The sequence below is a fragment of the Ursus arctos genome, unplaced genomic scaffold (genome assembly GCF_023065955.2).
Source record: "Ursus arctos isolate Adak ecotype North America unplaced genomic scaffold, UrsArc2.0 scaffold_16, whole genome shotgun sequence".
NCBI classification, from domain to species: domain Eukaryota; kingdom Metazoa; phylum Chordata; class Mammalia; order Carnivora; family Ursidae; genus Ursus; species Ursus arctos.
In genome coordinates, this window is record NW_026622830.1 from 10166991 (window position 1) to 10192610 (window position 25620).

A 25620-nucleotide genomic window follows, 5' to 3' on the forward strand; every position below is an offset into this window, starting at 1 on the left:
TGTGGCAGGGCTGTGCAGAGATTGGGTGGCTGTGGTGATGGGCTCTGGGAGAGCTTCCAGCACCCTGACTTTCTGAGGGCATTGGCTCCTTGCAACAGAGAGCCTTCACCTTGGGTGAATGCTGAGCTTTCAGAGAAGACCGGCCAGGAATAAAGAAGATTCTGGTCCTTGGAGACGAGCCCCTGGCTGCCAGGCTTGAGTGGGTGCTATCTACCTTAACGCACCTTTTGTAATGACTTAAAAAAACTCCTCCGGCTCCTGCCTTGGCCCCAGAACTGGGCCGGCTGCAAAAAACTCTCTCAATGTCCAGACTACGGGGCTTGGAGGTTCCCCTGTGGCTGCCTGTCTTGGGGAGGCAGGGTTTCCCCAGGTGTCCTGCCCTAGCCCCATGGGACCCTTGAACCAGGGCCAGGAAGGAGCAGCCCTGGAAAGTGCAGTGTGATGGATGCCTTGTGGCTTCCCCCCACGGAGGGACTTCCTCCTCCTTTCCTCCCCAGCACAGGAAACAGCCGCAGGCTCCACAGAGCTGCAGCCAAACTTGGCTTCCCCAGGCTGGTGTGAGGTTTGTTTTTTCTGCTGATCGTTCAAACTGAGCTCAGGGAAGAAGGCGAGAGACTCGACCCTGGGGCTCTTGCCGGGATGCATGGGGCGGGGGGCAGTCTACTTCCTTAGCTGGAGCAGAACCCAATATGGGCTCCCCCTAAAGCAAGGGAGACTTTTTCCTGAATTTTTGTAATGAACTTTACCCAAAATATGGAAATGTAGAGAAATGATACAATTTCACGTTCCCACTACCCAGCTTCAAGTCCCAGCATAGGGCTGATCTTTCCTCCTTACCCCCACTTATTTTCTACACTCCTGCCCCCGGTTACTTTAAATCAAATTCCAGATGATATACTATTTTGTCAATAACTAGAGTAGTCTGTAGCTTACCAAGATAAGGACTTGAGAAAAAAATCCGATGCTGTTATCAAATCTAAAACAACAATAATGGCAATTTCAAAGGTCTAGTTGCAAATTTCCCGCTTGTCTCACAAGCATCTTTTTATAGTTAATTTGTTTGAACCAAGATCCAAACAAGACCTTCGTGTTGTATTTGGTTGATGTGATCACTGTGTCTCATTCTAGAATGGTCCCCATCAATCTGCTTTCTTGCTATTTCTTTGCCCAAGAAACAAGGCCAGTTTTCCTGCGCTGTTCGCCCCGTGCTGGATTTGGCCAATGGCATTCCTGGGGTGTCTTTGAACATGTTCCTCTGTCCTTTGCCTTTCTTATAAATTGGCATTCAGATGGAAAGCCCCATGCTTTGGATTTTTAATGCTCCCCCCCTTGGTATGGGGGAGGGGATATACACCCAAAGGCAGACTAAAGCTACAAGCAGAGCAGAGACCTAATTTGAGGTTTGGGGAAAGCACATTTTTCTCCACAGGGCCTGTTTTAGTTAAGATGCATTTCTAAAAGCCAGGTCTTCCCATGTGAATTTTAATTGAGCCTTGCCTGGGTGAGCTTTCTGAAGGGAAGAAAGTCGCCTGCAAAGCTCAGGATTTATAAAGGCCCTTATCAAAACAAACCTGCTTGGGCATGCCTGCAAGGGCGGGGGAGGGAATGTTAAATGAGGAGGGGAAGAACTTGGTCTGCGGGCCCTGCAACAGTGACTATAAAGACCACAGACGGGCTGTTTACCTGCGTGCTCCTAACACGGTGGGCCGCCGGTCTGAGATCCACAGAGGGTGACATCACCTCTGTTGCCGTGGAGAAAGGAGGAATGCCATTAATGACTGGGGTTGGCAGGGCCACTGATTAAGTGTGCCCGCCCCTGGGAGCATGGCACCGAAATGAAAACTGCCGGGGGGGGGGGCGGAGTGTAAATAAAGGATCTGTCCTTCAATCAGGTATTAATTTTAAATCTCTGCCCCTGGCCGAGTTCAGGGGCCCCACTGTTCTCAAGGGGGAAGTTTCCACTTGGATTTCAAGTTGGCTAAAAGAAAGAGGGTGATCAACTTTTCAAGGCTGTGCCAGGGTTTGTGGGACTTAAGGGGAGCAGCTTTGAGGTGCTGGCGTGAAGGCGAGGGGTCTTCGGGGAGCTGGTTAGAAAGTGCGCGACCACCCGAGTGCCCTCGCTCAGGCATTTGATGGAGAGGTTGGGTTGGCCATGGCCAGCCCTGTTTCTGAGGGAGGATTATCTGAAGTCTATTTCTGGTTAGTTCTGACCAGACCTTTCCTTCTCCTTTTGGTGAGGAAGCTGCCTGGGCCATGTTCTCTGTCACGCACCCCGTGACCAGTGTGGAGGGACGGACTCTCTGTTAGAAATGGGCTTCACGAAGTCCGGTTCAGTCTCACATGGCTGTCCTTAAAAAGGGAGGCAGTATATATTCTGGTGACCAGATAAATAAATTATGGTTTCATTGTATGGGGGAATACTACAAGGTGATAGAAAAAAAAGATATTGTGGCCGTGCACCACACAGATGAATGTCAGAATGTTGAAAGACGTAACCTGTCCATTCTGTAAGGTTTTATTTATGTGATGTTCGAGAACAGGCAAACCCAGTCTCTGGTGCGAGAGTGAGGCTGGGTGAGGGTTCCTGGTGGGGTGGGGGGAGGGGGCGCCACAAGGGAACCCTCGGGTGGAATGGAAATGGCCTATATCTTGAACGGTGGATAACCGGGTACATACATATATAAAAAGAGAGGTACATTTCACCTTTGTGAGTTTCACTGCACTTAAACGATGTCTCAATTTGAACGCCAGCTTTGCCCCTGATTGTTTTGTGACTTTGGGTGAATCTCTGCACCCGTGAGCCTCAGTTTCTCCATCTGTAACACAAAGGACCTGATAATACCTACCTCCAGGGGGCGGGGGGCCTTGTAAGCTGCAGACAGGGAGGTAGCAGGCATGAAAGCTTGCGGCACAGTGAATCTCAGCCATCGCGATGAATAAAAATAGGAAGGTCTCTGAGCTTCTTGAAAGCAGGAGGGGCCCTTGGAATGACTAAACCAGCAAGAGGTGGTTCTTCCCACCCCAGTGTGAGGCTGGCAATGAGGCCTCCTGTCTGTCAGGCGCCCGGGCCCTGCTGCCTCCTTCCAAAAGCTGACCTTGAGGCCCATGGGTTGCAGATTCCACACACTTCTCAACCTCTCTCCCAAAGGAGTGTGTGTCTGCCTGTGGGTGTGTGTGGCTTTGCAAACGGCCCTGCTAGCAGCCAGTCTGAGGCTGATTGCTTGCAAATCATCCTGGGTCTTGTGTCCCGGGCGCCTGGCCTCATGGCAGGCTGCCTGGGAAGCAGGACCGAGCCTTCTTTTCTGTCCCGTCTGGCGAAGGCAGACAGCTGTCTTCGCTGGGACAAGGTCAGCAAAGAGCATAGCGTTCAAGGTGGCTTTTTCCAGTGGCTCCCATGGACGAGACGGGATGGTAAACTGCCTTTCTTCCCCTTTCTGGCATTTCTGGACCTGACTTATCTGGATGGAATTTCTCGCCTTTCATGCCCTGCGTCTGTGTATGTCATCTCCGAGGGGCGAGTGTGGCAACCTGCTTCCCCGTCATTATTAATACACACAATCCATACACGAGGAATCCGGCTGCGGTTGTGTGCGTGCGCTCGGTGGGGGCAGCAGGGGCGTGGGGGGCTTTGGGGAAAGTTTGCTGAGCGCTGAACTTACTACTTGAGGGCAAAGCTTGAGGTCGCCTTTCAGAGAAGGGCTTTGCTCTAGGTGGTGTGAGCCACCAGACAAGAAAGCCTCCACCTGCCCACTCCTCTGGTGATCGATCCCTCACAGCCCCCGACATGCAGGGGTCAGGAGAATGGCCGGGTGGTGGGAGTCAGGCTCGTTCCCCCCACCTTCTCCCCTTTCCTCCGGCCGTCCTCTGTGGTGCAGGTCGTGGCATCCTAAGTGCTGCCATGGCAACAGACGGTGATGACTCAAGCCCAGGGCCTGTGACTCGCACCACCTTGGGCTGTGAGCTCATCAAGCAGTGGGCCCATCACCTCAGACAGGGACGGCCGCAGCCCCAGGGCCCCGCTGCCAGGCCGAGAGGGGCGTCTGGCTTCTGGGCTGTGACCTGGCTCCTCTCCTCCAGGTCATTCAGGCCTGAAGGCACGGGTTCTCCTTGTGCCCTCCCCTCCCCCCAAGGACAGACCCTGCGGTGGTTCCCTAGCCGGGTTTCTATTTCGGTCATTCTATTCTGCTTCCTGAAAATTCCACCCGCCCGTGGCTCTAGGCGGAGAAGATGTTCTCTTGCTGTTCCTTTTTTTCAAAAGCGATCTGTTGGCTGGTGGGTTGGCACTGAACGGCCACCTCAGACTTGGCCGTGTGTCCCCAAGGGTGAGCAACAGGCCCGCCAGAGGCTCTGGGAGGAGAGGCGCTGGCAGAGACCACCGCGCGGCCTCAGCGTGATTTTAAAAATAAATCGTTGACTCAATCCTGGGGCAAATGGAGGGACTGTGACTATTTCAGAAGAAAGGAATCTGTGTCCTTAGCTGTCAGTCGCCTCCTGATGGAATCCCCAGAGCAGCTCCAATTCTTGGGGGTACCTCCTAATCCCAGGGTTGGGGTGAAGGTGTCACCATCCAAGGCATAGCCCCTTTCATGACTAGCAGGCGAGACTAATGGTTAGGAGGTGGAGGAGCCGGATGGCCACTTAGAAGCTGTGTGACCTTGGGAAAATTAGTCACCCTCTCTGAGCCTCCTTTTCTCTGTTGGTAACACTTGGAAACGGTATCACCTGCTTCACAGGGTTCTTGTGAGATGAACATTAAATGTGTACCCAGTGGTTCTTGGCATAAAGTGAGTGGTATAGACATGGTAGCTATCATCAGTTTTTGTTATGGTGAGTAGCAGCCCAAGTCACTTACACTTTAGTAAGATTTAGTTGATCAGCTCCCAGATAGCCCAGGGGAAAAAGTAAAAGCATAAAATGGAAGGGGTTGGAGGCCCTCTTGACCTATTCCACATATTTTTTGAAGGATACCTGAAAAAGATTTCCCAGGGTACTGACTAATCCATCTTATTTTTATTTTTTAAGATTTCATTTACTTGAGAGAGAGAGAGACAGAGAGAGTGAGTGAGAGAGGGGTGAGGGGCAGAGGGAGAAGCAGACTCCCTGCTGAGCAGGGAGCCCCGAGACTCCAGGATCAGGACCGGAGCTAAAGGCAGACGCCCAGCCGACTGAGCCACCCAGGCGCCCCATCTTATTTTTATAAAGCATTCTTCCCTTTTTCTTGTAAGTAGGCCCTATGCCCAACGTGGGGCTCAAACTCAGGACCCTGAGATCAAGAGCCGCACGCTCCATTGACTGAGCCTGCCAGGTGCCCCACCCTTCTTTCCTCTGATGCTTTTGGGGACACTGGGGGCTAGTGTGTGTCGTGCTGGCAAGTTGTAAAATAAAGCAGTGAGAGCTGAGAAAGGGGGAATTTCATTTAGAAAGTCTTTCTTTCTATAATAACAACAACAACAACAACACGGTACACTGATAGAACCGGTTTCTTGGGTGCTTATCCCGCGTGTCTCAGGCTTCATGTGGATTCAGTGTCTGGTCACTGACCTCATCACTGTGAGCACTTGGGAGACTGGTCCTGTCCTGCAGTCTCTGACCGGGGCCGAATGCTGGGGGGAGCGCCCGGGAAGCCGAGGACGGGGAGCGTGCTGAGACTCAGGACTTCCGATGTCTGCTGCAGACAGGATGTACCCGCTGGGGCTGATGGTGAGCGGGTCTGTCCTCGCTGAAGCAGTTTGGGTTAAGGGCCCGGGTGAATGCTTCCGTCAGTCTCTGGGGCGTCTGCTGTGTGCAGCCCCCGCGTGCGGCCCCAGGGCCGTCCAGGATCGAGCAGGGGTTCTCAGCTGGCGCGGGGGAATTTGTTCTGCCTGGCCGGAGGAATTTGGCAATGCCTGGAGACGTTTTTGGTTGTCACGACTGGGAGAAGGGTGGGGGTGTCACTGGCATCTCGTGGTTAGGGGCCAGGGGTGCTGCTGCACACGCCACAGCCCCCACACGAAAGAACTCTCTCGCTCTGCACAGAAGCAGTTGCTGGTTCCGAGGCTGAGAATCCCTGGCCTGGTGCTTGGTGGTGCTCTCAGGCCTGCCCGGGTTCGGGCTGTGGGACCTCGGGCAAGTTAACTCACCTCCTTGTGCCTCAGTTTCCTTATCTGTAAAAGGGGAATATGCAGTGCCCACCTCATAGGTGGTTATGAGGATGGAATAATTCGCTGCATGTAATGTGCTTACCACAGTGCCTGGCATATAAGCTCTCAGTAAATGTTAGCTGCCTCACAGTTTATTATTAGTGACTTAGGATCCCTGTCTGCCTTCGGAAAGCTCAGTCCGGTAGGGAGACAGACAAGGGAAGCTATAATCGATAGACTTCATTACATGATTCTGTAGGTTCTGGGAACACAGGAAAAGAGCTCCTGACCCAGGCTAGGGAATCACGGAGGGCCTTCAGGAGGAGGTGGCCCAAGTATAATCTTGACGGACGAATAATGGCTTACTATGAGGATAGGAGGTTTGGAAGGGAGTTCCAGGCAAGGGGAACAGCATGTACAAAGACATGGAGGCACAGAGGACTTAGAACAGCAACCTCTGAATCACCTCTCATAGCTTCTACCTTATTCCTCTCTCTGAGCACTGATGCCTTGAGTGTGGGCTAGGTAGCTCCCACGGCAGATGAGGTGATTTTTATGTGGTCCACTGATGAGTACATGGCATGTAATGAGCACCATTTTTTTTTTTTTTTTGCAGCGCTACTTTGCTTTGAATGAGTCCAAGGCAGAGTCTCGTTAGGTACTCGTGTGTCTTTGACACCTTTCTTTCTAGCACTTGCCATTCCCTGCCCGCCCCCCCTCCAGCCTTAAGAAAGGTGGGCTTCCTGGGGCTGGGGAAGCGCTCTGCATCTATATTGTGGTTGTGGTTACAGGGGTGTATGACATTTGGCCAAACTCATCGACCTCTACCTTGTCGAAATCTGTGTATATAAGTTCTGCCTCAATAAAAAGAGAGCTTTCAGGGGCAGAAGAAGAGGGGGCCTCAGCGTAGACCCTTTGGCCGGCCACAGTGTCTCGAATCTCGAATTTAGTAACTTTTATTTTTATTGTGTTTTTACCCTACCTTCTATTTACGGACGTGACACAGATTTTCCACTTGTGGTAGTGGTATAAAGTTTCCTTTTAAAATTAAAAAAAAAAATTAAAGTACTACGTGAGTGAATTTAAATATAGAAATATTAAGTAAATAATATTTACTGGGGGTACATGGATATAGCAAGGATCATGCAAGTGGTAAAAAGAGATTTTTGGGAGCCCTTCTGACAATCTGGTGGCCCTAAGGTACAGCGCACTCCGCCCAGTGGCCGTGTGGGCATGGCCGGGAGCCCGAGGGGCCGGCTGGGAGGGGGGCCGTTGTGCAGGGACAGAGAGCCGAGAGTCCTAGCCGCTTCAAGTGCGGTGCTCACGGCGAGCCGAGCGTCGGGTGTTTACCGTCAAACACCCCGAGGGCCGAGCACGGAATGATGATAAATTTCCTTCGCGTTCCCTGCTTGCTGTGACGCTTCGAGAATCTTGAGAGGAGAAAGAAAACGGAAAAACTCTGCTGCTTGGATTAATTAAAACCAGTGTGCATGCTTCGGATGCTTTCGCTCAGCAAACCGGCCTCTCTGCTCGGCGTTGCTGCCAGCGGGCGTGAGTGATGTGTGTTTTCATGGCCGAGTTTCTGGGACGGCTCACGTCAGGCCTGAGGGGGTGTTTCTGATGAGACGTGATGCCGTTCATCTGATAAGGCCGGAATTTTTGCAGAGAGATGTTTTGTGGTTTGTTGTGCTGGTTCACAAGGCAGTGGATCATCAGAATGTTGTCGGACGTGGATTTGGTGTTGATTTCTCGCTAGATTAAAAATCTGTGCTCTGTTACCTGCCGGGAAGGGGTGTGTGTGTGTGTGTGTGTGTGTGTGTGTGTGTACACGCACGCACATATAGATGCAAGATGTGATCGATTGCCTCTTCGTAAGAACTTGAGACCCTACACACCCCAGCTAGAAAAACCAAAGCCTTTCACAGCCAGAAGTGACCAAGGAAACCGATCTGTTTAGTGCTGTCCTATAAATGGGAAGGTTGAGACGTGGAGCTGGTGGGGGACTTTTCCAAGGTCACACAGCTATTTAGTGGCAGGGTAGGACTCGATCACAATTTCCTGCTTTGGAAACCAGGGCGTCATCACTACATATCCTGTCATGTCACGGCCATGCCCCGCCACCTTTAAAAATATGTTTTTTTGGGGAATTGTCTTCCTTTTCTGTCTCCTTCCTGCTACGCTTCTGCTGCCTGATTCCTTGGTTCCGCTCCCTGGAGGAAGTCCCCGTTACCTGTAGCAGAGAGAGCCTATGTGAACAGCAGCAGTGGGCGTGTGTATCTGTGTACGCATTCTTTTATCCTCTGCTTTTATTCTGTACGTGCTGTAAGTACCTTGCTTTTCTCCTTTGACACTGTATCTCGTGGTCATTCCGTATCAATGCAGAAAGAACTTTTCCAACCCTTAATCTAGCGGTATTGTATCCCATGGTATGAGCAAACCAGAATTCAACCCATCCCCAACTGATGGACATTAGGTTGCTTCCAGTCTTTTGGGATTACAAACAGGGCAGTATTTTATTTATTTTTTTAGGATTTTATTTGATAGAGTGAGAGAGAGGGCAAGGGAGCACAAGCAGTGGGAGGGGCAAAGGAAGAGGGAGAAGCCGACTCCCCGCTGAGCAGGGAGCCCAGTGCAGGACTTGATCCCAGGACCCTGGGATCATGACCTGAGCCAAAGGCAGACACTTAACTGATTGAGCCACCCAGGCGCCCCCAAACAGGGCAGTATTAACTAATCTCATGCACACTTCATTTTGCACATATGAGGGTTTAGCTGCAGGATAAATTTCTAAAGCAACATTGTTTGGTTCCGAAGGTACGCGTGTTGGAATTTTGATAGGTATTACCAGATTACCCTCTGGAGGGTATATCTTTCTACCTTTAGGTTTGGATATTAGCATCTTTGAGTAGCAGTTTAAATATTTCGTTTAGACTTTTGTGAACTCACTTTTAAAAAATTCATTTAGCCAACCAACACATATTTTTTTGGGGGGCGTGGTGTCCTGTTCAACTGCTAGGAATGCATTAGGGGGTAAAAGAGTCCTCATAGAATTTCCTGTTGGTAGGGGTGGAGCTGGAGGTTGGGAGAGAAGCCGGCAATAAACAACTAACTTCAAAATTACTTAATTGGAATTTTGGGAATTGTATGGAGCAGAACAGAGAAGTGTGAGTGGGCTCTGATCTAGCCAAGGAGACCAGGAAGCCTTCCCCAGCACCTGACCCTTTAGCTGGAAGGAATGAATAGCTTTAGTTACGTAGAGGAGGGGCCTGGGTGTGGCAGGGGGAACAGCAAGTGCAAAGGTCCTGAGGCAGAAAGGAGGTAGGTGCTTTCTAAGACCAGAAAGACAACCAGTTTGGTTGGAGTCCAGGGAGAGATGTGGGAGAGGAGAGGGAGGTGAGGCCAGAGGTGGCAGGCTGGGCTTGGCTGGGCTGGTCTAGTTGAGGTTGTTCATCTTTACCCCAAGAGCTGTGGGAAGCCATTTCTGGGCTCTCACCTGGGCTGGGGACACCATCTGGACCCCGTGAGAGCAGCTCAGCTAAGCCAGGCAGCATTTACTCCAGGATGGTCCCAGAAGGGCACCAGGAGATTGAGAATCACCTATGCAGCCAAATCACCTTGGCCGCCCAAGATGAGGCCCAGTCACACAACTTTAGGAAGATGCCCCGTTTCTGGCTGGATGGACCTTGCGCATGATTTTTCTATTGTTCGCTCTCACTCGGCAAATGTTTATGGACAGCCTGTACCAAGTGCCTGGCAAGCAATGCCGAGCCTCAACGGGTACGGTTCCAGCGCTGGTGTAGCAGACGGTCTAGTGAGTGGGCTGCAAACTTCTATAAAGGGCCAGCTGATCAGTATTTACGTTTTGTGGGCCATGAGAGTGTCTGTCGTAACTAGCAACTCTACTATTGTAGTGCGAAAACAAGCCATAGACCATATGTAAACAAATAGGTGCGTGGGTGCATTCCAATAAAACTTTATTTACAAACACAGTCTGTGGGCCGGATTTGGCCCAGGAGCTGCAGTTTGCCTGCCCCTGATCTCTCGGGATGAGATTCCCTCCACAGATAATACCTGATGTGGTGTGAGCTGGTAACAGGTGTTAACAGAGAAAAGATGGCAGGGGAAAAGGGTGGAGAGGGAACAGACACATGAAGAAATTAAGGGAAGCAGCCATGCGAGGATCTCGGGGGTAGAGTCTCCAGCGGAATGAACAGCACTCGAGAGCTTCAAGGCAGGGGCTACTTGAAGAATAGTGGTTAGCGGGGCTGTTGCTGAGTCAGGTTGGGAAAAAGTGGGGAGGTACGAGTGGTGAGATGGGCCAGGGCTCGGGGACAAGTTGTTAAGGACGTTAGAGCACGTCTGGGGGAGCTTTTAGAGTTTTGCAGATGGGCATTTCAAGAGGCTGCTGTGTGGTGAACAGCCTGGAAGGAGCAGGGTAGAAGTGGGGAGCCCAGGGAGGAGGGGACTACAGTCCAGGTGAGAGAGGACGGCTCGTGGCTTAGGGCAGAGGGCTTGTGGTGGAGAGGGAGACACGCATGCCTGTGGCTTATGTTTTGACAGCAGGGCCATTAGGGTTCGCTATGGATTGGACGTAAGGTGTGTGAGAGAGAGGAGTCAGGCGGGTCCAAGCCCCGATAGGGAGGGTGGAGGGGCCTCTGCTGAGTAGGGGAGCTTGATGAGGGGTCAGGGTGGCGGGAAGAACAGCTCCTTCCCTCACTCAATCCACTCTCCAGCGTGGCTCCTTTCTAGGTGTCAGCAGAAGGCCACTACTAAAGAAATATTAGATCCTTCTACACGCACTGTTTTCAGTAGCTTGGGAGACTATAGAGCCATGGCTCTGCCTTTATGAGGGCCGAGGGGCTTGCCTGTGCGATTGCTTGTCCTGCAAATTCTGTGTCTTTGGGTGAATCTTCCCCTCCCTGGGCCCCAGCTTCCCCATCTGTGAAATGGCACAAGAGGAGACGTGACTCAGGAGTCCTGGTTCTAAATTAAGCCACTATTTACGCTTGGTGTAAAGGGCTGGGATTTGAACCTGGAGCCCCTTGGACTCCAGAGCTGAGGCAGTCTCCCTCCGCATCCTCTGGCCGTACCAGACATGCAGAATGATGAGATGAGCCTAGGTCAGTGGTTTCTAAACTGTGGGTCATGACCCGGAAATCTATTGAATGAGTTATGACCAGCATTTCAACCAAATAACCCCTCCAAGAGGAAAGATAAGAGTGTATTGTAGGTAGCAGGGTAAGTATTGTTTCGTGAAGCTTTTGTTGCAGTTTCCAGTAGATACGGTGTGAACTGAGTTGTGAAATAAAATGCATCTCTCCCAAGGGTTCCATGGAACCGGAAGTTTGGAAGCCACGGGCCCAGCACGTCCTGCATGGCTTGGATGAGCTGTGCTCTGTGCACCTGCGCCAAAGTCTTTCCACTTTGGTCTCTGTCTTCAAGGAATCTGGGATGGAGTGGCCTCCCTTTCCTCTGGCGAGGGAAGGGGGCTCCAGCTTGGGGTTTGGTGTGGTGGGGATTAGCAAAAACAAAAACAAACAAAAATCAGGAGACAAAACCCAGCCTGTAATTGCTCTGCACGGGAGTTCTGTTTTAGAGGCTTAAAAAGACCCCTCCTTCCCCCCTTCTCTTTCCAGAAGAACCGAATGCACATAAGGTCGCCAGCCCACCCTCCGGACTCGCATACCCCGATGAAGTCCTGGACTATGGCCTCAAGCCATACAGCCCCCTCCCCAGTCTCCCTGGCGAACCCCCCGGCCGATTCGGAGAGCCGGATAGGGTAGGGCCGCAGAACTTTCTGAGCCCGGCGGCCAAGCCAGCGGGGGCCTCGGGCCTGAGCCCTCGGATCGAGATCACTCCATCTCACGAACTGATGCAGGCAGGGGGTCCCCTCCGCGGGAGAGACACTGGCCTGCTGGGGGAGCAGCCGCCCCTGGCCGGCGTGGCCGCCGGCCCGCGGTTCACCCTGCCCGTGCCCGGCTTCGAGGGCTACCGCGAGCCGCTTTGCTTGAGCCCCGCTAGCAGCGGCTCCTCTGCCAGCTTCATTTCCGACACCTTCTCCCCCTACACCTCGCCCTGCGTCTCGCCCAATAACGGCGGGCCCGACGACCTGTGTCCGCAGTTTCAAAACATCCCTGCTCATTATTCCCCCAGAACCTCGCCAATAATGTCACCTCGAACCAGCCTCGCTGAGGACAGCTGCCTGGGCCGCCACTCGCCCGTGCCCCGTCCGGCCTCCCGCTCCTCGTCGCCTGGTGCCAAGCGGAGGCATTCGTGTGCCGGGGCCTTGGTTGCCCCGCTGCCCGGAGCCTCACCCCAGCGCTCCCGGAGCCCCTCGCCGCAGCCCCGGGACGACGGCGCTCCCGCTGGGTACCCCCCCACGGCTGGCTCTGCCGTCCTCATGGATGCCCTGAACAGCCTCGCCGCGGACTCGCCCTGTGGCATCCCCCCCAAGATGTGGAAGACGAGCCCCGACCCATCGCCGGTGTCTGCTGCCCCGCCCAAGGCCGGCCTGCCCCGCCACATCTACCCGGCCGTGGAGTTCCTGGGACCCTGCGAGCAGGAGGAGGGGAGGAGCTCGGCCCCCGAGTCCATCTTGCTGGTGCCGCCCACCTGGCCCAAGCAGCTGGTGCCTGCGATTCCCATCTGCAGGTGAGCGGGCTCGGGAAGCGGTCTGGTCCACAGTTTACTTTTAGGAAACGTTTTCTGGTTGGGGGGGCGCTAGACAGGGTTTTCATCCTGGCTCTCCGCTTACTGCCTGTGAGAGCTTGGCAAGGAAGTTAAATTCTCCGAGCTGTGGTTTCCCCATCTGTACGATAGGCATAAGTGTACCTTACTCACCAGATTTGTTGTGAGGATGCCTGCGATCGCTGGTAGGACACTTGGCCGATTCATTCATTCACTGAGCAGGTGTTTATCAGACACCTGCTATGGGCCAGGCAGGCACTGTTACAGGTATTGGGGAGCCCGTGGTGGACAAAATGGGCCAAAATTTCTGCCTTCAGGGAGCTGACATTCTGGGAAACACAGAGCAAGCCTTAGTGTGTGGAATTTACTGTCCTCTTGTAAGAGGAGTTGATGTCATTGGTGTCTGCTATGTGCCTGGAAAGTATGAGCCACAATCCTCAAGGAGCTTAAAATAGTGGTAAGCAGAAGAGATGCATGTAGATGGCATTATGTACCCTTTGGGGTCTGTCGGGACTGGTTTTGAGTCCCAGTTCTGCCACTCACCAGCTGTGTGATCACAGGCATTTCTGGTGCTGCTCTCCTGCTGTGCCCATGGCAGGCATCACTAATCAATCAGGAGCCTCTTTCTCATTGAGCACCTTTTCGATGCTGTTTCCAGGGCAGGCATTGCTAATCAATCAGGACTCCCTTTCTCACTGAGCACCATACTAAACCTTGGCTCATTCCCTATGAGATGAGGATAATAATGGTCCCACCTTAGCATGTGTTTTTTTTTGTTTTGTTTTGTTTGCAAGGATTGGGTGAGAGGATATATATCAAGTTCTTGACATGGAGCCTGCACAAAGTAAGAATACAAAAAAAGAAAAAAAGGGGCAGCCATTATTTTTATAGGGGAATTCTCTTATAACTATGAGGGAAGCACTTTAGGAAGTGAGCCTTGTCCTAGGAGATTGAGCTCCCAATGGTCATTAGAGGAATGGCAGCGACAATCACCAGTATTTAAGGGTGCTTGCTGTGTGCCAGGCACGGTTCTAAGTATTCCGTACGTACTGTTTCATTCTTCTACAAACCTGGTTGGTATTATTTTGTTATTTTTTTATTTTTAAAAGATTTTATTTATTTCAGAGAGAGAAAAAGAGACAGAGAGCACGAGCAGGGGGAAAGGGGAGAGGGGGAGAGAGAGAGAGGCAGACTCCCTGCTGAGCAGGGAGCCCAACGCAGGGCTTGATTCCACGACCCCAGGATTGTGACCTGAGCTGAAGGCAGACACTTAACGCGCTGAGCCCCACAGGTGCCCCTGGCTGGTATTAGTTTTATCTTCATTTTGATGCCGAGAAAAATGGGGCTCACCGAGGTTAGAAGCAGATGATAGTCCATGAAAATGAAGGTAAAAATAATCCCAACACTTTGAAAACCATGAGGTAAAGGTAATAGCATGAGGCTGCAGATCCTTTTTTTAAATTTTATTTATTTTTATATTTTTTAAAGATTTTATTTATTTGAGAGAGTGAGAGAGAGAGAAGGCACATGAGCAGGGGGAGGGGCAGAGGGAGAGGAAGAAGCAGACTCCCCTCTGAGCAGGGAGCCTGACATGGGGCTCGATCCCAGGACCCCGGGTTCATGACCTGAGCTGAAGGCAGACGCTTCACCAACTGAGCCACCCAGGTGCCTCTATTCTTTTTTTTTTTTTTTTTTTAAGATTGATTATTTTAGAGAGAGAGGGAGCAAGTGCAAATGGGGGAGGGGCAGGGGAGAGAATCGTCAAGCTGACTCCCCGCTGAGCATGGCACCCCGTGTGGGGCTCCATCCCAAGACCCATGAGATCATGACCTGAGCTGAAACCAAGAATCGGGTGCTCAGCTGACTGAACCACCCAGGCGTCCTGAGGCCATAGATTCTTCAATGCATGTTTACTTTCAGTAAATGGAAGCCTTTTTTTTTTTTTTTGCAAATATTAAATTGAAGACCAAAATAGATCATGGTAGAGCTGTTTTGATTAATGGAATGAGAGTAGACAAGGGCTTTGTCCACCAGGCCTTGCTTATCCCACCGCAGACCGAACTGGACCACAGGGGGCTTCGGTCCAGCCCCACCTCGAGAACAGTTCTGAGAACACTGGTGCCATCAGAGGCTGATTGGCATTCCTTAAAAAAGGAGTTTCTGAGTTTAACAGAGTTAAACAGATATCTTGATGCAGGGGCCACTCCCAGCTGTGGACAGAACAGGCAGTGATCTCAAAGGCCATTTGGCCACGGAGTTACGAGTTCTGTGACCAAAGTTGTATGGAATCACCTTAGGAAATGCTGAGTAAGGACAACCCTGGTGCAGGTTGAGAAACCTGGGCTTGGTGAGGTGAGGGGATGTGCCCAGGATCACCCCACTAGTTAACGACTGTGTTGGGAACTTAGAACCTCGGGTTCTTGACTCCTACTGATCAGTCTCCAGAATGTGATTTGTGTGATGATTGAGATTGGGGAAGAACATTGACCTAAAATAGGATCCTGCTGCATTTGTCTGAGACTTTACTGTTTATTAAGACTTTATCATTTTTCCGTCCATCTCCATTCTGGGGCTGGATCCAGATGGCTCTGAATGCTAGTAGAGGACCTTTGTCCCTACAAGTGCCAGTTTGTGCCAGCCGAGGAGATATTTGTAAGAATTTTCTATAAGAGTGAGAGGATAGGGTGTGCAGGGAAGTCTCATGATAATAATTGTCTCAGGCGTGCAGAGCAGAGGGCTGAAATTCACATGCAGCCTTTCACATTGGCTCTGATGGTCTAATTCTTAAGATTGTATTGGAGTCATGAAAGACTTATTCTGGAACCAAAGAAAATTTGAAGTTGATGCTTAGACATATCCCACTGGATCTCCTACTCCTTGATTTTTTTTTTTTTTTGATACTTCAAAGATAATACAGGGGTGAAGTGATTTTTTTATGAGTCTTATTTTGCAAACTTTAAAAAAATGTAACTTGCATGCATAATGAGAGTGCAAGTATTTAACACACACAGCCCCTTGGCTGTAGGCAGAAGCTGAAGGCATGTTGGCACTGAAACTAAGGCGGACGCTCTAAGACTTCAGGGTAAGGGGGACTTCAGGAGGCAAATAGTTGCAAAGAAGAGATGGAGATTTGCTTGCATAGTGAGGATATAATTTTAAGTTGGATTGTATGTTCAAGTTGGGCTCCAGCCCTGATGGGGTTTATGGGGTGCCGCTCCCCCGCATCGCCCCTTGGTACAGCTGTGATAGAGAAGGGATGGAACTGGTTTCATTACAAATGCTTAACTAAATCCAGTTGGTAATGTCAGCTTTTAGCAGCTCTGGGCTTAGTGGGAAAGAATATGCTGATTGGATTAATAATTGGTATGCCATGTGCAAAATCAGACACAGTGGCACAAATCCATGTACTTGCAAATTTGAAGCTACTTTGATTTTTTAAAAAGATTTTATTCATGTGAGAGAGAGTAAGAGAGAGAGAAAGCGCACGAGAGAGGGGAGGGTCAGAGGGAGAAGCAGGCTCCCTGCTGAGCGGGGAGCCCAACTCGGGGCTCAATCTTGGGACTCCAGGATCATGACCTGAGCCAAAGCAGATGCTTAACCAGCTGAGCCACCCAGGTGCCCCTGAAGCTGCTTCGAATATATAGGGCTTCTTTGAAATAAAACTGCTCATTCATTCATTTATGTATCCATCCAGCCATCTACCCACCCACCCACTGAATACCTATCAAATGTCAGGTATTGTTCTAGAGTCATTCTATAAGTGAGAGGTTTTCTTGGCCGTATTTTAAATAAATTAGTAAGGTAAGAGGTAGTGTAGAGATGTGCATGGAGCACTGGACCGAGAGTCAAGGCACGTAAGTTGTAGCCTTGGTGTGTCTTGCTTTGTAATCTTTGGGAATTGTCTATGTTCTCTGAGGCTTTGAAGGGATGGTCTAGATAGATCATTAAGACCTCAGTGAACTCTTAAATGACATAATTCTAACCATATATCAAGTACCTGTTGAGTGTGCTGGGTAGGTTTAAGATTCTATAGGAAAATAAAACTTAACGCACATCATTACAACTTCAGATGTAAAGGCATATACATCTAATACTATAACCACAAGTAAATTAGATTGTCTATAGGAGATAATTATTTATTTGAAATATGAAATAGATATAGGGAAACATAATTATAGCCTAATATTTATGGAGGAGTTATTGCACTAAGCTCTTTACATGATCTCAGTATCCCCATTTCTCAGTTGAGGAAACTAAGGCCTAGGGAGGTAGAGGCATCTGCTCAAAGTAGTTAGAGGTGGAGCTTGGACTTGTACTTGGGTGGGTAACTCAGTCATGTTCTTGACATTTACTCTTCCTTTAAATTTAGGGGTCTCTAAATTTAGCCACCTCTCTATGGTTAGATGTTCTGTACTTGCCCTGATAAGCAATGGCTATCACTGGAAATGGCCTCTCTCTAGAATTAGCTTTTAATTGAAAGCATCGGACTTGGAAATGAGAGCTGAAATAACCCTCCAGTGCCATCTGGTCCATTTGCTATGTTATTATAAAACACTGAAGATCAAAGAAGTGAGGTTACTTGCCTAAAGTAACGTGGCACATTAGTGACATACGTGGGCCCCTGATTTCCACTCCAGTGTACCTTCTCCCACACTTACTCTTTTGGAAAGGGAGAACATTCTGGTAAAAGGGTGATTTTTAGAGGTAGGAGGTGGTACTCTTCAAAATTCCCAGAGAAAAAGAAGCTATAGCCGTTAGAAATACCCTAGAACTCACATGTAATAAAGTTAGCTTCATAAACTGTTGTCATCAAAGATGGAAGAGAAAACAAAGAAAAAGATCTCTACCTTGTGAAGAGTCCTACCTATGCTGTCTGAGAAATATATGCTTCCCAACAGCCAGTATTTTACTCATGTACCCACTGGACATGATTTTTCAAAAAAGGGACCATTTACATTTATTGTACAGGTTGACTGGTTCTGATTTCTCATACACATGACTAATTCTGTTTCCCCCTTCAGCATCCCAGTGACCGCATCTCTCCCTCCGCTGGAGTGGCCGCTCTCCCACCAGTCGGGCTCCTATGAGCTGCGGATCGAGGTGCAGCCCAAGCCACATCACCGGGCCCACTATGAGACGGAAGGCAGTCGAGGGGCTGTCAAAGCTCCAACTGGTGGCCACCCTGTCGTTCAGGTACGGACTCGAATTCTTTTCCGGTTTGTGTCCTTCATTTGCCACGAGGTGAGCTACTTCCGCTCGTCCACTGCCTGTTGCTTGCTGGGCTGTGGTATGCGTCTCAGGCTCCTACTTGTCTGACGGACGGGAAGATCTGACGTGGAGCTAGTATCAGAAGCTAGTCCAGTTACGCAGAGGCCAGAGAAGAAAGTCTTCCTGAGCTGGATAAGGATAGAAATGATATTCTTGCTCAAGCTACTTCTTCCCTTCTCTTTCTGATTGAAAAATTGCTAGATTTTGCAGAGATTTGTGTATTGACAGGTGGTGTCTGAAGCCATTTTTTTGTGTTTAAATCTCAGATGTGAGTCCACTGAGGAAATTCCATACGTTCTTGCAAAATATAGGAAACTAGGAGAAAATTAAAATTATACGGAAAATAACGATTCTTAGCATTTTATCTATTTCTTGTTGCCTTCTCTATTCACAAACACGGCAGTGACTATTAATGTACGTTTATGTGCTTGATGTTACAGTGGTTGGTACTCTGATACTTTCTTATATCATACTGTGAGCATTTCCTCCTGTTTCTTTCTTTTCTTTTCTTTTCTTTTCTTTTCTTTTCTTTTCTCTTCTTTTCTTTTCTTTCATTTTGTTTATTTATTTGACAGAGATAGAGACAGCCAGCGAGAGAGGGAACACAAGCAGGGGGAGTGGGAGAGGAAGAAGCAGGCTCATAGCAGAGGAGCCTGATGTGGGGCTCGATCCCATAACGCCGGGATCACGCCCTGAGCCGAAGGCAGATGCTTAACCGCTGTGCCACCCAGGCGCCCCCCTCCTGTTTTTTTCTTAATCATTATCTTTTATGTCTGTGGCTTTTGATTTAACCTCAGACTTTTTTTCTTTTTTCAAAATAAGTAGAGAAGTATGCATTTTTCTACCAAATAATTAGAGTTGAAATTATCTTTCTCAATTGTGTAATCTGTTCAACCTGAGGCTGCTGATCGGTGCTCACCCACCAACTCAATTAAGGAAAACCTTCAATACATATAAATTTACCTTTTATTTGTATTTGCCTTGAAGTGGATGTATTCTGTGATAAGAACTCTATGATGTGTTAGAACCCTCTGGAGAGGTTGTTAACAATGCAGATTCCTAAGCATCCCCTGAAACTACTCAATGAGAAACTACATGAGGGAGCTCAGACAGGCAAAAAACACAAACCCCCAAACCCTGAAATCTCCACAGGGGCTTTGGGTATACACACCTGGTTACAGACTTTCATGTTAATATTAGGAACTTGCAAATCCCAGCAGTTGCTTTTTCTAGAGCTGACATCATCGCTATTTTGGGATCTGTGTCTCTTTCTTCTTTTTCCCTGACCATGAGCCACATTTTCCTCTTTCTTTGCATGTCTAGTAATTGTTGATTATCTTCTGATAGTGTGATGATAACATATATATCAGACATTATAGAGACTCTGGATTTTGTTATCTTCTGCGGAAGGCAGTTCCATCACGGGCTGATCACTATGAACTTGTATGGACTTGATTTTACATCTTGTGAGGGTGGACCTGTGGAAAGCCCAAGGTATTTCCCATGCTCCCTCCTGCATCAGTCTCGTTGAGACTTGGGTTTAGACTATGTCAGGGTGGGTCTCGGGAAGCCTTTCTTTAAGGCATACCCTTATTTCTAAGGCATAACCTTTTTGGATGCTTGGTGGGGGAGGGGACACCACGCTGGTGGTATGGAAACTGTCCTCAGGTGGAGAGCTGGTGTGAACATGGGCTCACCTCCTGTGTTTCCTTTTCCTCAGTGACCACAGTCTTATGCTGCCTGCTGTCTAGGGCCTGACGACAGTAGACTTACGTATGTTTGCCCTCACTTAACAGTTGTTGATGGTGGGAGGGCTGTTCTGATGCCATTTACTTTGTCATGCATGAAAACTGCTTTTTTTGGGAAAGGAAGTCTTTGTATCGTTATTGACCTAGGCTTGTCGATTCTAGGATGGAGACTTCTGGCTCGGAGGGCAACGTTAGTCTGTGGGTTGGAGTCAAAGCCTTTAGTAGTGATAGAAAGAGAAACTCACTTAAGGCAGATTAGAAGGGGGATTTAGGGGCTTGTCCGAGGAGACGTCTACTGCGAAACCAGGCCAGGAGGCTCGGGAAGACGCTAGACTCGAGAATGGTCCAAAATGTACTTCTTTGTTCAGTCAACCCATTCAACAAGTGGATTCACTCTGCAAATATTTGTCGAGCACCTTCTTTTTGCTATATATGTGCTCGATACTAAAGTACAATGAAGAATAGAAAAGAAGTTATGGTCTCTTTCTTCATGGGGCTCATGGTCTAGGGGGAAAGAGTCCTTGACTAAGTAGTCATAAATGATAAAGGTACCAACGGTGGCAAATAGCGTAAAGGAAAAGAACATGAGGCTCTGGGTGTGTGAAATGGAGGAGCCAATGAAAAGAAGGGAAGAGCAGCTGCTAAGATTTCCCTGAGAAGGAGACTGGGGCTGAGCATGCATCGGGGGGAATCAGCATGTGCAAGGGCCCAGAGGTAGAAAGGAAGCGGAGGGAACCGCGTCAGAGGAACGAAGGAGCCCAGTGTAAGTGGAGCGGGAAGCCCAAGGGAGCGGGAGGAGGTAGGCAGGGGCCAGAACATGCAGGGCCCGGGTAGCCTGCGGCGGCGGTGGGGGAACGCAGGGGGGGTAGTTTGGCTTTATCCTGAGATGTGAGAAGCAGGAAAGAAACGTGATCTGATTTAGGCTGTGATAAGACCCGGTTCTGATTGCTCCATCTGGAGTTGGAGCTAAGATCAGGAGAGAGTTAGCAGGCTCTGTCCATGGTCTCTGTCCTCTTAGGGCTGCGTGGTATCCCCATTCTCCGATCACTCATCAAATGTGGGTTGAGCACTGCTGTGTACGAGACGTGGTTCTAGATTCTGGGATATGGTATGAACAAAACAGCAAGAACCCCTCGGCCCTCATAAGCTTCCAGTTGAGCAAAATGATCGTTATAGTAGTTGACATTCAGCATGCGGTTACTGTGGGCCAGACCTTGTTCCAAGTGCTGTATGTGTTGACTTATTCAATTCTCAAAGGAGTCTTAGGAAGCAGCTTACAATTAGGTCAAGGAGAGGTCAAGGAACTTGGTCAGCGTCATAGCTATCGAGTGGGCCTAGGATTTGGACCGCCAGGTCTGAGTCTACCTGCTACACAGTGTTCCTGATTTTTCCCGTCTCCCTGAAGACCATCTTTCCCTGACTCCACACTCTTACCAGGCTGAGAAGGCCTAGTGGAAAAATGCCCACACCTCCTGCCCATCAATTTTATCTGTTGTCCCTGCACCAGCCCATTGGGGCCCAAATTGTGATTTCTCAGGGAAATTCTAATTGGCCCCGGTGAGGAAGGCCCACTGGTCCAGTTGGCTTGGCCAGAGAGGTCAGACCATGTGCAATGCCAGGCTCTGTTCACCCATTCATCTAGGGCTGGGGCCATGGACGTTTCTAGAGAAGGGAGTGGGTGGGATGTGCAATTCAAAAGACCCTGCTGAACTGTGCTTGAAGTTCATGCCCCTCCTTCTGACAGCCCCTAAGGATCCCTCTCTCTTCTTGCTTTGAAAACCCAGTGCCTGACTTCAAAGTTTGTAGCCACATTTTCTTAAGATACAAAGTGAAATATTAAAAAAAAAAAATCATTTGAATAGGTTATGTTCTCTTCAAAATGCAATGTGCTAACCACTGATTAGGGGACTTAAGACAAGAGTTCTTACCCCTTAGGTAGGAGTGAAAACCCCTTTCGAAATCTGGAGGGTTGCCCTTTCGTTCCCAGAAGAGCAGCGAAGCCCTGTTTTGTACCTTGCCTAGATGCTTCTGCTGGTTTCCCTCTTGGTCCGTCTCTCTTTATCTCTACATCTGTTTCTATTTTTGTACTGTACCACGGCTTCTTCCCCCCTCAATGATTGGTCCCCACCCTTCTCTTTTCTATTTACTGCACTATAAAACTTCATTTTTTTTGCATGCCTAGTGGTTTTATGCTCCTCTTTATAGGAAAATAAAATGAGTACAAGATCATTTCATTCTTTCTTTACATATGAAATTAAAAACCTTAAGCGTGGGCCACGTTTAGCTGGTTTTGTTTTTTTGTTTGTTTGCTTTTTTTTAATGTTTCTTTTTTCTTGTTGTTTTTTTAACGTCCCTTGGTCGTGGAAGAAAGTCTCTTCCAAACCTTAAATGCTTTCAGATCTCATGACTCCTTCATTTGGCAAATATTTTGTTGAGGACCTGCTGTGTGCCAGGCACTGTGCTAAGTGCTGATAATACGATAATGGGGGAGAAGAGTACAGTTTCTGTCCTGATGGAGCTCAGGGGGCGCTGAAAGTACAAAGTTGACCAGAATGGTTTGGTGTGACCATTGCTGAGATGTGGGTGAGTCCGGGAGGCAGAGGAGGGCAATCTGGAATGACACCTAGACTCTAGGGCAAGACATGATGACTGATTAGGAGCCCATCTGTTGGATTTACAATGTGGGGGTAATGACATCAACAAAACCAACATGCCGAGAGAGTACTTGGAAGACCTGCTGTAGAAGGGAGTCTTGCTGAGGATGTGACTTATCAGCTGGGACCTAGAGCGGTGAAAGATCCAGCAAAGAGAGGAATGATGCCCTTCTTCTTTCTGTTTCTCTAGCTCTCTGGGAAGGGATGGGTGAGTGTTCCTTGCACAAGGTATAGTGTGTGCAAAGGTCCTGAGGCAGGGAAGAACTTCGTGTGTGTCTGTCTGAGGCACTGAAGGAGGGCCAGTGTCACTTGAGTTTAGCTTGGGGGGTGATGGGTTGGCAGGATCATGCTGTGCAGGACTCCTAAGCCAAGGTGAGGAGCTCGAGTTTTATTCCAGGGGAAGGGGAAGGGAGTGGGGAGTTTTGAGTAGAGGAGGAAGGTGATTCTGATTTACTATTTCTAGGATCATTTGGGCTTCTTTCTAGGGAGTGGGTTAGAAGGGGCGAGGGAGGAAGCAGGGCGATGAACTTGACGGATTGTGGCAGGTTCCAGGTGGAGATCAAACTGCAGAGGACAAGGCAGCAGGGGGAGAGGAAGGGTGGGGAGGGACTCTATGGTGTGACCTTCAGGACGCAGTGCTGGCTTCTGTGTGGGAGGGGAAGGGCTCCTGGGTACAGGATGGTGTCATGTGCCATGTGGGGAGACTGGGGAAGGGATCGTTTTCTTAAGGGAAGATGATGACTTCAGTGTGGGCTGTAGGAAGTTGGAAGGGCTTGTGAGGCATCCAAGTAAAGAGATGTCAACAGGCAGTTGGACTTAAGACCCCCGAGCTCGGAAGCAAAGTATAGGACTTCCTCACTCTCAGGCCTGTGGAATGCCACAGGACCACGTGTGCCGTCACTGGAAGGCTTAGCATGGGTCCACTTGGAAGGGTTTATCTCCCACACCCTAATAGGAACCTGTGTCTCTCCAGAAGCAATGGACTAAGGAGAGAACCAAAGAAGAGAGTGGAGAAACAGGATCACAAACCACCAGGCTGGTGGGGGCCAGGCAGTGAAAAGAAATGGCCAGATTGGCCAAGGGTCAGGAAGCACTAGGGAGTGGTGGGGAGTAGGGCACAGCAGAGTGTGCGCCTCATCTCCGGGAGGCAGCTGCTATTCAGCGACCCCTTGGTTGTACCACGTGGGAATGGGGGTCCAGCATTGACAGGTTTTAGAGGTTTTCTTCAGGAGAAGCTGGGAATCTGAATTTTCATGTGAAATTTCTGGTTATTAAGTGTCGACTACTAAATCAAACTTTGGGTTATATTTGGCTCCAGGCAAATATCGTCAAGTTCATATCCTTGGGGGTAAATAAGGTCTGCACTACTTCAAGGTTTATCAAATAGAAAGGGAGATAAGAGAGAGGCTATATTTATACGATTTCTAAGAATTGTCTGGTTGCGGAAGGCACACTGTTAGTGGCCAGGCCCACAACGTTTCTTTTATAAAGCTTTAAATCCTTTTGAAACAGAACAAGCTTATGGTTCTTTCCCAGGAGCCAGGGAATCTTAATTCTCTGGCCTGACTTTGACCGGTAAGGATCAGATGAGAAAGGGAAGCACTTGACTCACCTTGAAAGAGCCATGTGCCCTTTGGCAGAACCCAGCCATCATTTCCTTGTTCTGTCTCAGGGCAGGATGCAGGGGTCCTTTGGTGGACGAAACTTCCACTCCCAGGCTGCTTTGCAAAGTTGGGCTTTAAGCATTTCCACAGCTCTTCAGCTTATGAGATCTGATAATACCCCAGTTGACCTTGGCTGTGTCATGCCCTTGTCGTGGAATCCTTTCCCTGCCGGCTTCCAGACCCTGTAAGCGTATTCCTGCATAGAAATTCCTGGTAGGGGACACTTGGTCACATTCCTTATGCTGGGGGCTTCCAAAACACATTATTCTTAGCACTCTCTGGGACTTGTTTTCAGCTGAAAGAATGATCGGAAAGGCATCCTTTCAGTTAGTAATCAAAACGAGACTCTTGACCCATAGTACACACCTCCAATGACAATTCTTTCGAACAGATGTTCAGACATATGGAAAAAAACATAGGTAGTTCCTTGAGGAGAAATTCCTTACAGATGCAGAAACCTGATCTGCGTTTCATGCAGGGTAAGAGTGACGAGCTTCGCAGGGCGGGGAGCTGGAGGCCAGGGGCTCGCCTGTCCACCTGCCACCCCCTCCCCCCCGCCCTATTCCCATCCAGAGGAGGCTGGTCAAGTCTCCAAGCTTTCATCTCCTGAAACGGATTGCGAGGCTCTGATTTTGATCCTGTTGGATTTTAGCCTTTATCTTCTCTGCAACTCACTTTAAATTGTATCTCCGAAAGGGCAGAGAGAAGCCAGGTGGGGTTTTCTTCTTACCGGGCCGTGCTTTGGCAATTGGCCACACACCAGACTTCTATTTGACTAACCAAATGTTGTGCTGAGTGAGGCTCCGCCCACCCCCCCTCTTCTTAGACAGGAACCAGGAAGCAGGTCTTGCAGATGCTGATTTGTCTAGAAGCTGCCGTGTTTGCTTCTCCACAAGGTTCAGCCGACCCTCTGGAGAGGGAGAGGAAAGAGAGGTGGCTCAAGTTTCTGGGAGGAGGGTGTGTTCTGAGATCCCCAGAGGTTCCTCTGCTCGTTCACCCACTTGTCTGGAAGGTTATGTGCCAGGCACCGTTCCAGGCGCTGGGAATGCGGCCGTGAACCAGACAGACAAAGCTCCCCTGCCCCCGCGGAGCCTCCGTTCTGGCTGCCCGGAGATAAGCAATAAATCTAAGAAGTAGGAAAGTTAAATAGTATGCTGGAAGGTGATAAGTCCGGTGGGAAAGACTGCCAGGCCCAGGGGAGTTGGGAGGGGTCAGAGAGGCCTTACTGGGCAGGTGGCACTGGAGCAAAGGAGGAGAGGAAGGAGGAGAATGTGCAGGGATTCGGGGGTGAGTGCTCTGGGCTGAGGGGCCCTCTGGGCCCAGCCAGCAGGGGCCGGGAACGCAGAGGTGGCCAGAGGCACGGGGTAAGCCGGGAGGGGTGTGTAGGAGACGGAGGCCCCAGAGGAACAAGGAGGGGCAGATTCGGGCTTTGGACGCTAAGGACTTTTATTCTCAGTGAGGTGGGAGCCGGGAGGGATGG

The 25620-nt window shown here is 49.6% G+C and overlaps 1 protein-coding gene across 7 annotated transcripts in view; it reads left to right on the top strand.

Moving 5' to 3' along the window:
- Positions 1 to 25620, top strand: part of NFATC2 (nuclear factor of activated T cells 2) — a 150691-nt gene that overhangs the window by 21138 nt on the left and 103933 nt on the right. For 4 of the 7 annotated variants that reach the window (XM_044385903.3, XM_026503746.4, XM_026503745.4 and 1 more), the window contains exons 2-3: positions 11756 to 12770; positions 17828 to 17999. In XM_044385903.3, the coding sequence (XP_044241838.2) occupies positions 11756 to 12770; positions 17828 to 17999 (1187 nt within the window). The remainder of the gene's footprint in view (positions 1 to 11755; positions 12771 to 17827; positions 18000 to 25620) is intronic. The other 3 variants (XM_044385904.3, XM_057312469.1, XM_057312468.1) reach the window with 1 other exon arrangement.